Source organism: Erpetoichthys calabaricus, chromosome 6 (genome assembly GCF_900747795.2).
Source record: "Erpetoichthys calabaricus chromosome 6, fErpCal1.3, whole genome shotgun sequence".
Lineage (NCBI taxonomy): Eukaryota > Metazoa > Chordata > Cladistia > Polypteriformes > Polypteridae > Erpetoichthys > Erpetoichthys calabaricus.
Genome location: NC_041399.2, coordinates 22,307,178 through 22,318,878, shown reverse-complemented (window position 1 = coordinate 22,318,878; position 11,701 = coordinate 22,307,178). Strand labels below are relative to the sequence as shown.

The following is an 11,701-nucleotide window of genomic DNA, read 5'->3' as shown; positions in this document are numbered from 1 at the left end:
AACCCCCAGCCTTGACTCTCAAAGACGACAAGAAAAAAACTCCCAAAATGCTTGGCAGCAAAGACGGGAGAAATCTTGGGAAGAGCAATTCAAAGAGTGACCTCCCACCCCCTTCCAGGTTGGATGTGCAATGGTTGTCAAAAAACGGGGCAAACACAACACACAAAACAGAATACAAGCAATCGTCTTCACAGAGCTAAATGGCCAATCTATCATGGCCACCTCAGAAATACAGCACAGCAAGACAATGCAATCTGTTCTTGCACAGATCACTAAATACAGAACTAACCCTGCTAATAGAGGGAGGATGGCTGGGATGTTAATCAGTGTGTCGACATGCTCACACGTAATCAGGTTAAGGTGAATAACCCAATTAAGACAGAAACGTCTTCTTCTTTCAGCTGCTCCCATTTAGGGGTCTGCCACGGCGATCATCCATCTCTATCTGTCCCTGCCTTTTACATCGTTTTCTGTCACACGACTGCCTTCATGTCCTCCCTCACCACATCCATAAACCTCGTCTTTGGCCTTCCTCTTGCCTGGTGGTTCCATCTTCAACATTCTTTTCCCAACGTACCCCTCATCTCTCCTCTGCATGTGCCCAAACCATCTCAATCTAGCCTCTCTCACTCGATCACCAAACTGTCATAACTGTGTTGTCCCTCTGATATACTAATTTCTAATCCTGTCCGCCCTTGTTACTCCAAGCGTACCATCTTCAACTCCGCCACTTCCAGCATTGCCTCCTGTCTCCAAACCATACAACATAGCTGGTCTCACTACCATTTTATAGACCTTCCCTTTCACTCTTGCAGATACTCTCCTATTACAAGTCACTCCTGCCACTCTTCTCTACCCAGCCCACCCTGGCTGCACTCTCTCGAAGTGTAAAATGTTATTTATAATTTTGTTTTTTTTAGTTATGAACTTCCCCAAAAAAAGTTGATCCCTGTAAATAGTTAATAGCATACGAACAATATAATACGTTGTAGTACGGGCGTTAATTAGCGTCACACCTCACAACCTGCATGCACCACGTTTTTAGGCTCTAACGCCAGAAGTGCGGTGGATGCTGTGCGGTAGGTTGTGGTTTCAGTTCTCCATAAGTTTATCCCGATTTTTATTTCATTTATTTTGTATTAATAATTTGTAATGGATTTATTATTTAATAGGCACAGGGGAGAAGATGTTTACGTGACACCCTGTCCATTTTTTTCCTTTTGTTTTGTAAAGGTATGCTATATATATTTTTCTTTTCTTTTTATTTTATTTTAAATATGTAATTATAAAATTAGGATTTTTTTTTGTATAAAGCTATGTGTATTGTAAATAGTTCTCTTTGGAAAATTTGAGTCATTTTTTTGTAAATAGTTTTATATGCAATGTGTTTGTATAAATAAAAAACGCGAGAAGCGCGGTGGACGTTGTGGGGCACAGGGGAGAAGACGTTTATGTGACGCCCTCTCCATTTTTTTCCTTTTGTTTTGAAAAGAGTTTCTCGAAGAGGAAAATCAAAGCTTGTGTTTTAAACCTACGTGCCGATCATTTACACAATGCAGAGAAAGGCAGATTGCAGTCGGTTACACGGTCACACTGTCCTCATACATCTCCTGCACCACCCTCACACTTTCCTGCTACTCCCAACTTCCTCATACAGTACCATAACTCTTCTCTTGGCATCCTGTCATACACTTTCTGCCAAGTCCACAAACATGCAATGCAATTCCCTCTGACCTTCTCTGTACTTCTCCATCAACACTCGTCTGTAGTACTCTTTCCTCGCATGAAATCATATTGCTTGCAACCTCTCCTCTCAGCCTAGCATCCATCACTCTTTCCCATATCTTCACGGTGTGGCTGATCAACTTTACACCCCCGTAGTTGCTGCAGCTCTGCACATTTCCCTTATTCTTGAAAACTGGTACTAATATACTGACACTCTGATCATGCGATGAGATGGAGGAGGCAGAGAGACAGCTGAACCAGTTTATACTCTACAGATACTGACTGGAGGTGGCTCCCTGCAGCCGTACGGAGGTGGAAGTGTACGACATGGCTGTGCAGTCTAGTTCAGGTGATGGGCATCAGGACTGCTGAGCCAGAGCAGCAGAGATGGGAGAAGTTGCTGTGAGATGAACTGTGATCTGTGTAGCCATTAAAGCCACTGTGCCATTTCTTACATTTTTGTTGTGAAGTTGGAAAAGAAGTGATGCGGTTATTGCTCATGAACTGAGTGACAGAGTAGGCACCGTTGGTGGCCAGATATACAAAAGGCACATTTTTAGAGATCCTGCTGAGGGGATTGGAATGGATGCATATTTGCTTTTCCTTTTTTTATATAATGTTTTAATGAATTTCTATTTATTGAACATTTAACTGTACTTTGGACATTTGTTTTATTTAATAAACATGCATTTTTGAACAATTTCAACCTGGTTATTGTCTCTCACCCACCGCTGCGCCCATCTTTGGTTTACAGTTGTGCTTGAAAGTTCATGAACCCTTTAGAATTTTCTATATTTCTGCATAAATATGACCTAAAACATCATCAGATTTTCACTCAAGTCCTAAAAGTAGATAAGAGAGAAACCAGTTAAACAAATGAGACAAAAATATTATACTTGGTCATTTATTTATTGAGGAAAATGATCGAATATTACATATTTGTGAGTGGCAAAAGTATGTGAACCTTTGCTTTCAGTATCTGGTGTGACCCCCCATTGCAGCAATAACTGCAGCCAAACGTTTCCGGTGACTGTTGATCAGTCCTGCACACCGGCTTGGAGGAATTTTAGCCCATTCCTCCGTACAGAACAGCTTCAACTCTGGGATGTTGGTGGGTTTCCTCACATTAGCTGCTCGCTTCACGTCCTTCCACAACATTTCGATTGGCCATTCCAAAACATTAACTTTATTCTTCTTTAACCATTCTTTGGTAGAACGACTTGTGTGCTTAGGGTCATTGTCTTGCTGCATGACCCACCTTCTCTTGAGATTCAGTTCATGGACAGATGTCATGACATTTTCCTTTAGAATTCTCTGATATAATTCAGAATTCATTGTTCCGTCAGTACAACAGTGGACTCTACACGTACCTTTCCTACTGTATTTACGTTGACATTTTGCTATGCTTCTGTTACATGTAACAGCATTTCTTCTTGTTATTTTTTTTTATTTTTTTTTTTTAACATTTGTAGCTTGTTTATCCTGGTGTATACATAACGTTAAGAAGTCTACACATTTGGGGTGGCTGTCCCAAGGCATTACAACCCAACTGCTAAGTGTTTCTTGACAGATCTGGTATGCCTCGAGTGCATACTGACATAAGTGATCAAACATCCCCCTTGACAAGCTGAAATAGTCAAACCTCTGCTTTGCATCAAAACATTCCAGCCCTTGACAGTCCGAGTTCTTCTCTCATGTCCACAAGTTTCTATAATTCATTTTTATTGGAAACAGTCAAAAAAATTCCATGAATCTGTATATGGAAAATAAAAAATATTAAATTTTATTTGGAAAGTCAAATAAAAAAAAAAACTGTTTTATTTGGTAAACAATGATTTACAGCCGTTGGCTCATAGCTATCCCCCACTTCATAAATCCCACTTTTCCCATTATAGACCTAAAACAAAGTAACGGACGTAAGCATTTGGGTTGACTGTCACTAGGCATTACAGCCCAACCGTTATGTGTTTCGTGACAGTTCAAGTGCATGCTTTTTCTAAGAGATTCGTGTAAAATAACACTGACATAAGTAATTGAACACCCCCCTTAACATTTTGACATTGTTAACCCACTTGTTTTGCATCTTTAACAGACCACAATGGACAAAAAGTAATTGAACAACCCCCTCCACATTGTGAAATTGTCAACTCACTGCTTTAACATCAAAACTGTCCACATCTCATGCCCAGCAGTCCAGGCAACTTTTTCATGTCCACAGGAATCTATGATTTTTGTCAGTTTTATTGGAAAATGCCAAATAAGTTAAATGAAGCTGTATATGGAAAATAAAAAATAGTAACTTTATTTGGAAAGTCAAAAAACATCACATTTTATTTGGTATACATTTTACAACAGTTGTCTTACAGCTATTCAATAATTCACAAATCTCACGGTTTTCATTATAGAGTTGAGACTGATATCGATGACATCAGGAATAAGGCAGGAATCAACCCTGGAAAAGACGCATTCACTCATCCCCTTGCACACTCACACTAGGAGAATTTCTTATTTCCCAACAGGTACAGTTTTGCAATATGACAAGAAAAGCAGAGTCACCAGGAGAGAAACCATATGGACACAAAGAGAACATTCAGACCCCACACATACGGTGATCAGGCACTCAAAAAAGCAGAGAAATCAACTGGCAATGAAGTAGCTCAGATGCTAGCAGTATCGTACTTTTTATCCATTTTAAAAGGAAGCAAACACTACTTTTTATCCAGTAATTGTTTTAATTGTAATACACCCCAAGTATTAATTCAAAAATGACAATTCTGGCTATTTGATTTTCACGGAAGATGCTTATCATTTCAAAAATGAAGACTGAATACAGGCCATACCTTCATTCATGTGTTCAATTTCAAAATCACCAAGTTCAACAACGGGGTCACAATGGTAATGGGACAAAATACAAACTAACCACGGATGAGGATGCAGGACACACTCACATTTATATACAAGGAGACAACTTATATCGTCCAATAAAAAATGTTTGTCTTTAGGATATGAAAAAAGAAAAGAAGTTCATTTAGAAAGGGGAGACCATGAAAACTCCACAGAAAGAGTGAGCCAGCCCTTTTAAAAAATAAGCGAAGTGAACTAGCTCAGATATGAGCACTATTCTCCCTTCAACCTCTTTTGAAAGAGTGGCAGAATTTACACAGTTTTGTCTACTAAATGTTTCCAATTATACAAAACTAAAGTAGTCCTCTTCAGAAGTGAGGACATTATCGATTGTCACAGAATCTACTTGTCTCATAATAAACAAAGACTGGAGACAGGCATTATTCTTCTATCTAATGACTTTTAAACCTGTTTATCCTAACTATACTGGTTAGGTGGGGCTTGACTCTCTCCCAGTGACATCACACACAAGGCAGGAAACATCACCAAATGAGAAATCTGTTAATCACTGGACTAACTCACGCTCACTTACGGCCATGTCAAGTTACACTGAGTTTTCTGGTGATTTTCACTCGTAAATATTATTTACATAATTTTACTAAGTCTAGGGCAGTTGTGGCATGTGCATATGACCACAGTCCTGTTGTGCGACAAACCCAGTGACTCAGTCGAAATGATTTGGTTTTGTTTTAAGTTGTAGGGGTGGGCTCTTTGAGTGAAAACGGACAACCAATGAGCACTTGCACAGATGTGCAATGCGTATAATGCACTAATGAGTAGGGATGTGGGTGTTTAGGACCTTGCAAACAAGAGAAGCTTGTCTGTCTGATGACTCATGTGTTACATACTATGAAAGAATGGAAAAAGGAAAGAGGATGAGATTGCTGCAGAATTCCCCATACCTGTAAACCCCTGACGCAGGTACGTGCTCCGTCAGGCAGCAGGTTATCAGCTGTCAGAAAAAGGGTAAGCTTGAGATGCTATGAAAATGTGAAACTGTGTTGGAAAGCTGTCACACGGTCCCATAATTTGACATTCCTAGGGATTTGTAGTTGTGTGAATTGGTATACTCAGGCAAAGAGATCAGCGACTGTGGTCATCAGGTTTGACATTTCCTCTGCCTAGAAGTTGCTTAATGACAGGCTTTAAAATGAGGAAATTTAAAAGGTCCACTAATCTGGCAAACTCACCTTTAGGTTGTGGAAGAAAAAGAAAAAAAAGGAGTACCCAGAGAAAGCCCAATTGGAAGAACACGCACATTCCATACAGACAATGAGCAGGCACTTTGAAAAGCAAATGGCAGCAAACTAATGTAGCAAAACCACTAGCATTATTCTTACTTTTACCCATTTTCCAAAGGTAACATATTCTAGAATATTCAATCTAGTAAATGCTCTAATCATTCACATTGGATATTGGCACATCACAGGCTCCTGGGAAATAAAAACTGAACCCAGACATCTTCTACTCCAATTTAATCCCCTAAATAGTGAACTGTATGCTGGTTTGGATATCAGCCACACTGTAATTCCATCCCAGTACCTTTATGGGACTTGGAACGTCACGATGGTCTCTTCAGCCGGACTGCACTCTTTTTGCAACTCTCCTTTTATTGTAACATGAACACCCAGTAAGCACAATTACACAACAAAGCATCTCACAAACACATGTGCAGTATGTTATAGGCACTAGGTTTTCTCAAAAGAAAAGGCTTTTTCTGCTGTAGATTTAGAAATTTGAAATTATTCCATGCTATTTCAAAAGAAAAAAAATATTGTATTGCAAGATAAAAAGTTTTGACATATAATTGGGAAAAAAAAGTTCTGGGGCAAAAAAAGCTTTTCTGACACTTTATTTCTCGCTAGTCACGCACTACCAAGTTCCAAGTGAAAAAAATAGAAATAGCAGTTCCCGCCTCTGCAAGCTGCTAAAGCAAATGACTTTTCTGTTAACAGATTTCTTGCCTTGCAGTATGTCGATTGCACAAGTATGCAGTCACACGCTGTTCAAATAAGAGCTTCAGTCCTCATGTCTGCATTTTCTAAGGTATGAGCCATCCTAAATAGGAAGATGCTTAAAATAAAAAAAAGTTTAATGAAGCTATATTATTGGCAGGCAGTTTGAAGGATTAACATGAGGCATTTTCCCAACTGCAGCAGTGCAAAAGTTATTCTTAAAAAAAGTCTTACATTTTCAAAACCTCAAAAAATAAAAGCCAAAAGGAAAAAGTTGGAGTTGGCTATTAGTCTTGGGCTGAAGTGGTTGGCACAGAGTTGTTTTCTAGTGCTTCAGAATTACAAGTCGCTTCAGTGTGCAAATGGATGTCAGTCAATGGAAACGGTGTGTATGGTGGAGGTGCATCACTGATGCTGCAATTGTCACAGGTCTCTTGTAGATCTGTGGCAGCTTCTCCAAGTGCATACTCACTATATGGTGGCGGCTTCAGGTCATCTATAAACAAAGACAGAAAATATTAGTTTAAAAACTGCTTTAACAGCATTAATCCTGTTGCTGAGGCCTGAACGTTTTGATCCTTTTGGCTGCATTTTAAAGATGTACACAATACTTCTCAGATTCTTTAAAAAGAGTATGGACTCATGCTTCTCTTCGGGCACACAGCTATTGAACATAAGAAATTTGACAAATGAGAGGAAACCATTCAGTCCATCAAGCCAGTTTTGTAATATCTAAGCTGTCCCAATAATAACATATGTACATTTTTAAATAAATTACATACACATACATACCCCCCTGGCCTGCGCTGTGCACGACCAACTTGACGTCTCTGCCGCTTGCGTGTGTATTTCTCTTTCGTGATCTTTACTATCAGTTTTTTTGAGACTTTCGAATTTCTAACCTGCTCTGCATGTGTATTGCGCCAATGTTTTTGAACCTCTTTACGATGTTCTACTTTGTCTTCTATTCTGTCTTTTATTTCTGACCCCGCTTGAAGCTGAGAGTGCAGGAACGGTGTCTGACAATAGCATTCACACAAATGAGAAGTGAGTGGATCATGGGCGTGCCAGCCACTTCACGTCTCTGCTGCTCACGTATGTGGATTTCACTTTCACCAAACACCAAATCTTTTAATTTTCACGGATACGCCTCTACATTGGGAAGAAATACAACTTTTGCCTAATGGCAACATGAATTAGATGATCTACAAGTCTCTGACTTTAAGTTTAAAGCCAAACAATATCTAAATACTTCTGTCATATCACCTATGTCCATATAGTCAATCTCTTTTCACTGTTCCGTTATTTCACTGAGTAATACTTTCTGTTTGTTAGTGCTAATGCGATCTTTACTATCATTTTTTGACACTTTCGAATTTTAGTACTTTTATTATCTCTAACCTGCTCTGCACGTGCATCGCACCAACGTTTTTGAACCTGTTTACGACATTCTACTTTGTCTTCTACTCTTTGTCTTTTATTTCTGCCCCCAGGCGTGGTTAAATCACTTGGCACAAAGTCTCGCCCCGGGGTACTTGAACTTATCTCTCTGAAAAAGTCTCGGCTCAGGATTTTTTAAAATGATATCTCTAGACAGACAGACAGGCAGACAGGCAGGCAGACAGACAGACAGACAGACAGACAATCACACACACAGCCATGGTGAGTCTTTCACTCGGACATATATAAAGGGGCACCTAGGTTGAAGCAACAAGGTGGAAAATTTGTTAACATGGTAAAGAAAGATTTCCCTGTTTAGAATGGAGGAACTCCAACTGGAACAAACCTCATGTCACTTCCACCCTGCCTCAAGCTCCACCACAAAAAAGCGATGCTATCTATTAGACCATTGTCATTTGACCTGAAGAACTTGAGTAGTCAAGACCACAACTGGCCACTTAATCTACTTTTTCTTTCTTTTTTAGGAATAACATCTAGCGGTATATATGGCGTACAAAGGGAATCCCAACCATAAAGCATGATGGAGGCAGCATCATGATTTGGGGCTGCTACAGCTTGCCATCATTGAGGGGTTAATAAATTCCCCAGGTTTATCAAAGTACAGTATCTTTCAGGATAATATCAGGGTGGCTGTCCGTGGAAGCTCAGTAGCAGTTGGGTGATGCAGCAGGACAATGACCTTAAACATCAAAGTAAATCGACTACAGAATGGCTTAAGAAAGAGAAAATCCAGTCAGAGCCCTAACCCAACAGAGATGATGTGGAATGACCTCAATAAAACTAAATCACACCAGACAACCTAAGAATATTACTGAGTTAAGGCAGTTCTGTAACAAAGAATGGTTTAAAATTCCTCTTGAATGTTGTGCAGGTCTGATTTGCAGCTACTAGAAGTTAATTGCTGCCAAAGTTATTAAATCCAAGGGGTCACTTACTTTTTCCAAAGCGCACTGTAAATGCTTGATGAATGTGTTCTATAAAGACATGAAAGATTATAACTGTTTGTGTGGTATTAGTATAAGCTTATTGTGTTTGTCTATACTTTCAAAATCTGTACTAACCCCTACTCTCTCTTCTGTTTCCTTTTCCGGTGTCCTTTTGGTGGTGGCGCATCTACTCAAAGCACCGTGATGTTCCAACAATGATGGATGGATTAAAAGCCAGAAGTCTGTATGACCATCACCATCAAGTGACTCCGTGAGAACCCTAACTACAAAGAGGACTATTTCATTTATTTTAGGTAGAATGCCCAGAGGGGACTGGGCGGTCTCGTGGCCTGGAACCCCAACAGATTTTATTTTTTTCTCCAGTTTTCTGGAGTTTTTTTTTTGTTTTTTCTGTCCACCCTGGCCATCGGACCTTACTCCTTTTCTATGTTAACTAATGTTGTCTTATTTTAATTTTGTATTTTGTCTTTTATTTTTCTTTTCTTCATTATGTAAAGCACTTTGAGCTACTTTTTGTATGAAAATGTGCTATATAAATAAATGTTGTTGTTGTACTTGTGACTTAGATGAGGAACATTTTACGACCAACTAATGCAAAAATACAGGCAACAACAGGTAATTCCAAAGGGCTTCACATGTTTTTTCTTGTCACCGCGCTGCATATCCATTCTTCCATTTTCCTAATCTATTTATCTGGGGCAGGGTTGCAGAATAGCTGGAGCCTATCCCAGCAGTCATCAGGCATAAGTGACGGCTGGACAGAGTGGCATACAAACACAAACATGCCCACACTAGGGCCACTTTAGCAGCACCAATTTACCTAACCTGCATGTCTTTGGACTGTGGGAGGAAACTAAATACTGTTCATATATGGTATTATCAAACATACTTAATCCAAAATAGGCTTACACCAGGCACAAGGCAGGAAACAACCTTGGTTCACTGATGCACATATCCACACATGGTCACACTGTGGCCAATTTATAGTCACCAATTAACCTAACCTTCACTTCAGTGCCCAGAGGAAAAAAACACCCAAAGTTGGGGAGAACCATGCAAACAGCAAGTACAATTGGGATTCTAACACAGGGCTTTTTTTTTTTTTTTTAATGCACAGTGGCTGATGTAGTATATTAGATTTGAGTAGATTAGATAAATTTTATTAATCCCATGGGGAAATTAAAATGTATACAGCAGCAGATTCCATGTTATCCATAACAAAGTGGAGCAGCTGTTGCAGGCAGACACTTGTGGCAGTGCCGGAAGTATAAAAAAAATACATGATTTGCTTAAGTTGGCACTGTACGTTGGAGGTGGTTATTGAGCCAGCAGCCTGCAGGTTTACAGTCATACTCCCTAGCCACTGGGCCTGACTACCAACAAGAAGGTGTAAAGAAGGTTACACTGGTAATTTTCTCAGTGTGTGGGTGGATTGGAGATAAACTGTGTGGCGGTGGTCACCTTCAAGCTATTTGTAATACACAGATTCTTTGGTCTGCAAATACAAATAAGCAACAACAAAAAATGTACGTATATATTATGGACAGCGAGACAGAAACAGATTTGTTGTATTTTCTCTATTGCAATAGCTGAAATGCTGCACATTAATGCTTGACGTTGTTACTCTGATCATCCTGTATGCAAGGTGTGATCCTGAACAAGTCATTGACCTTTTAATGCTCCAACTGAAAACACTTGCAAAGTGTCTTGTGATGGCGGTTCCTACAGAAATAAAGCTACAGTATAAACTTTTGACACCTATAGCCATGTACAAGGTTATCAGACTAAAATAACTGCACTAGGCTTTTAATCCAATTCAGTGATTTTGAACAGTCATTTCTGATAAAAGCTGATCTTGAAAAAGAACTGTGATAGCTTCCACCAATTCCTACCATTCATCACATGCTGCTTATGATGAGACTCTCTGTTCAATCAAAACAAGGGCAAAGAGTTTGACAAACCATTGGAAAATAACAGAACAGTAACCTGACATAAATTTTTAACAAAAGTAGTGATGTCACAAGAACTGCTATTTCGGTACCAAGTCGATACCCAAATTCCACAAATATGAAGACAATAGTTTTATTTTTTTTATATAAGTAGTATCGGTTGTATCTAGTGAAAGCCGGTACTGCACTCATGCATGACTGCAAGCAGACAATTTATTTTGCAAGGCACAATATAATACATAAGACAAAAGTAAGTAAAAACTAAACTTCTCAAAATAATTAAAGGAACATTTTGAAAACACATCAAATCTCAATGGGAAAAAAAATCAAGCTGGATATCTATACTGATATGGACTAGGTCACAGGTGTCGAACTCTGGTCCTCGAGGGCTGCAGTGGCTGCATGTTTTCATTCTAACCATCTTCTTCATTTGTGAGCCGTTTTTACTGCTAATTAACTTCTTTTGCTTTAGTTTTAATTAACTTGACTCAGGCCCCTTAGTTGTCTCTTTTTCCTTAATTAGTAGCCAAACAAGCCACCATATGACCAGCTCACCCTTGCCCACCACACAATATCTGAAAATAAAGAAAGGTGAAGGTCTCAGTAAGGTTGATCTCTCAGGTCACCAAAACATTTTGACGGTGTTCTTAGAAAAAACAAAAAAAATCAGCAAATTTGGAAATATCTGCTGTGGTAGAATGAGAGCAGCAACAAGCCACTGAATTAAATAACGGGCTTAATTAACAAAGAATCAGCTGCT

General features: G+C 39.2%; 1 protein-coding gene across 1 annotated transcript in view; it reads right to left on the bottom strand.

Annotated features, from left to right (window-relative positions):
• Positions 1 to 4,004: 4,004 nt before the first annotated feature.
• The window catches only part of si:dkey-118j18.2 (uncharacterized), an 83,392-nt gene continuing 75,695 nt past the window's right edge, over positions 4,005 to 11,701 (bottom strand). The window contains exon 5 of the mRNA XM_051929312.1: positions 4,005 to 7,080. Coding sequence (XP_051785272.1) covers positions 6,872 to 7,080 — 209 coding nt within the window. The 3' untranslated portion in view covers positions 4,005 to 6,871. The remainder of the gene's footprint in view (positions 7,081 to 11,701) is intronic.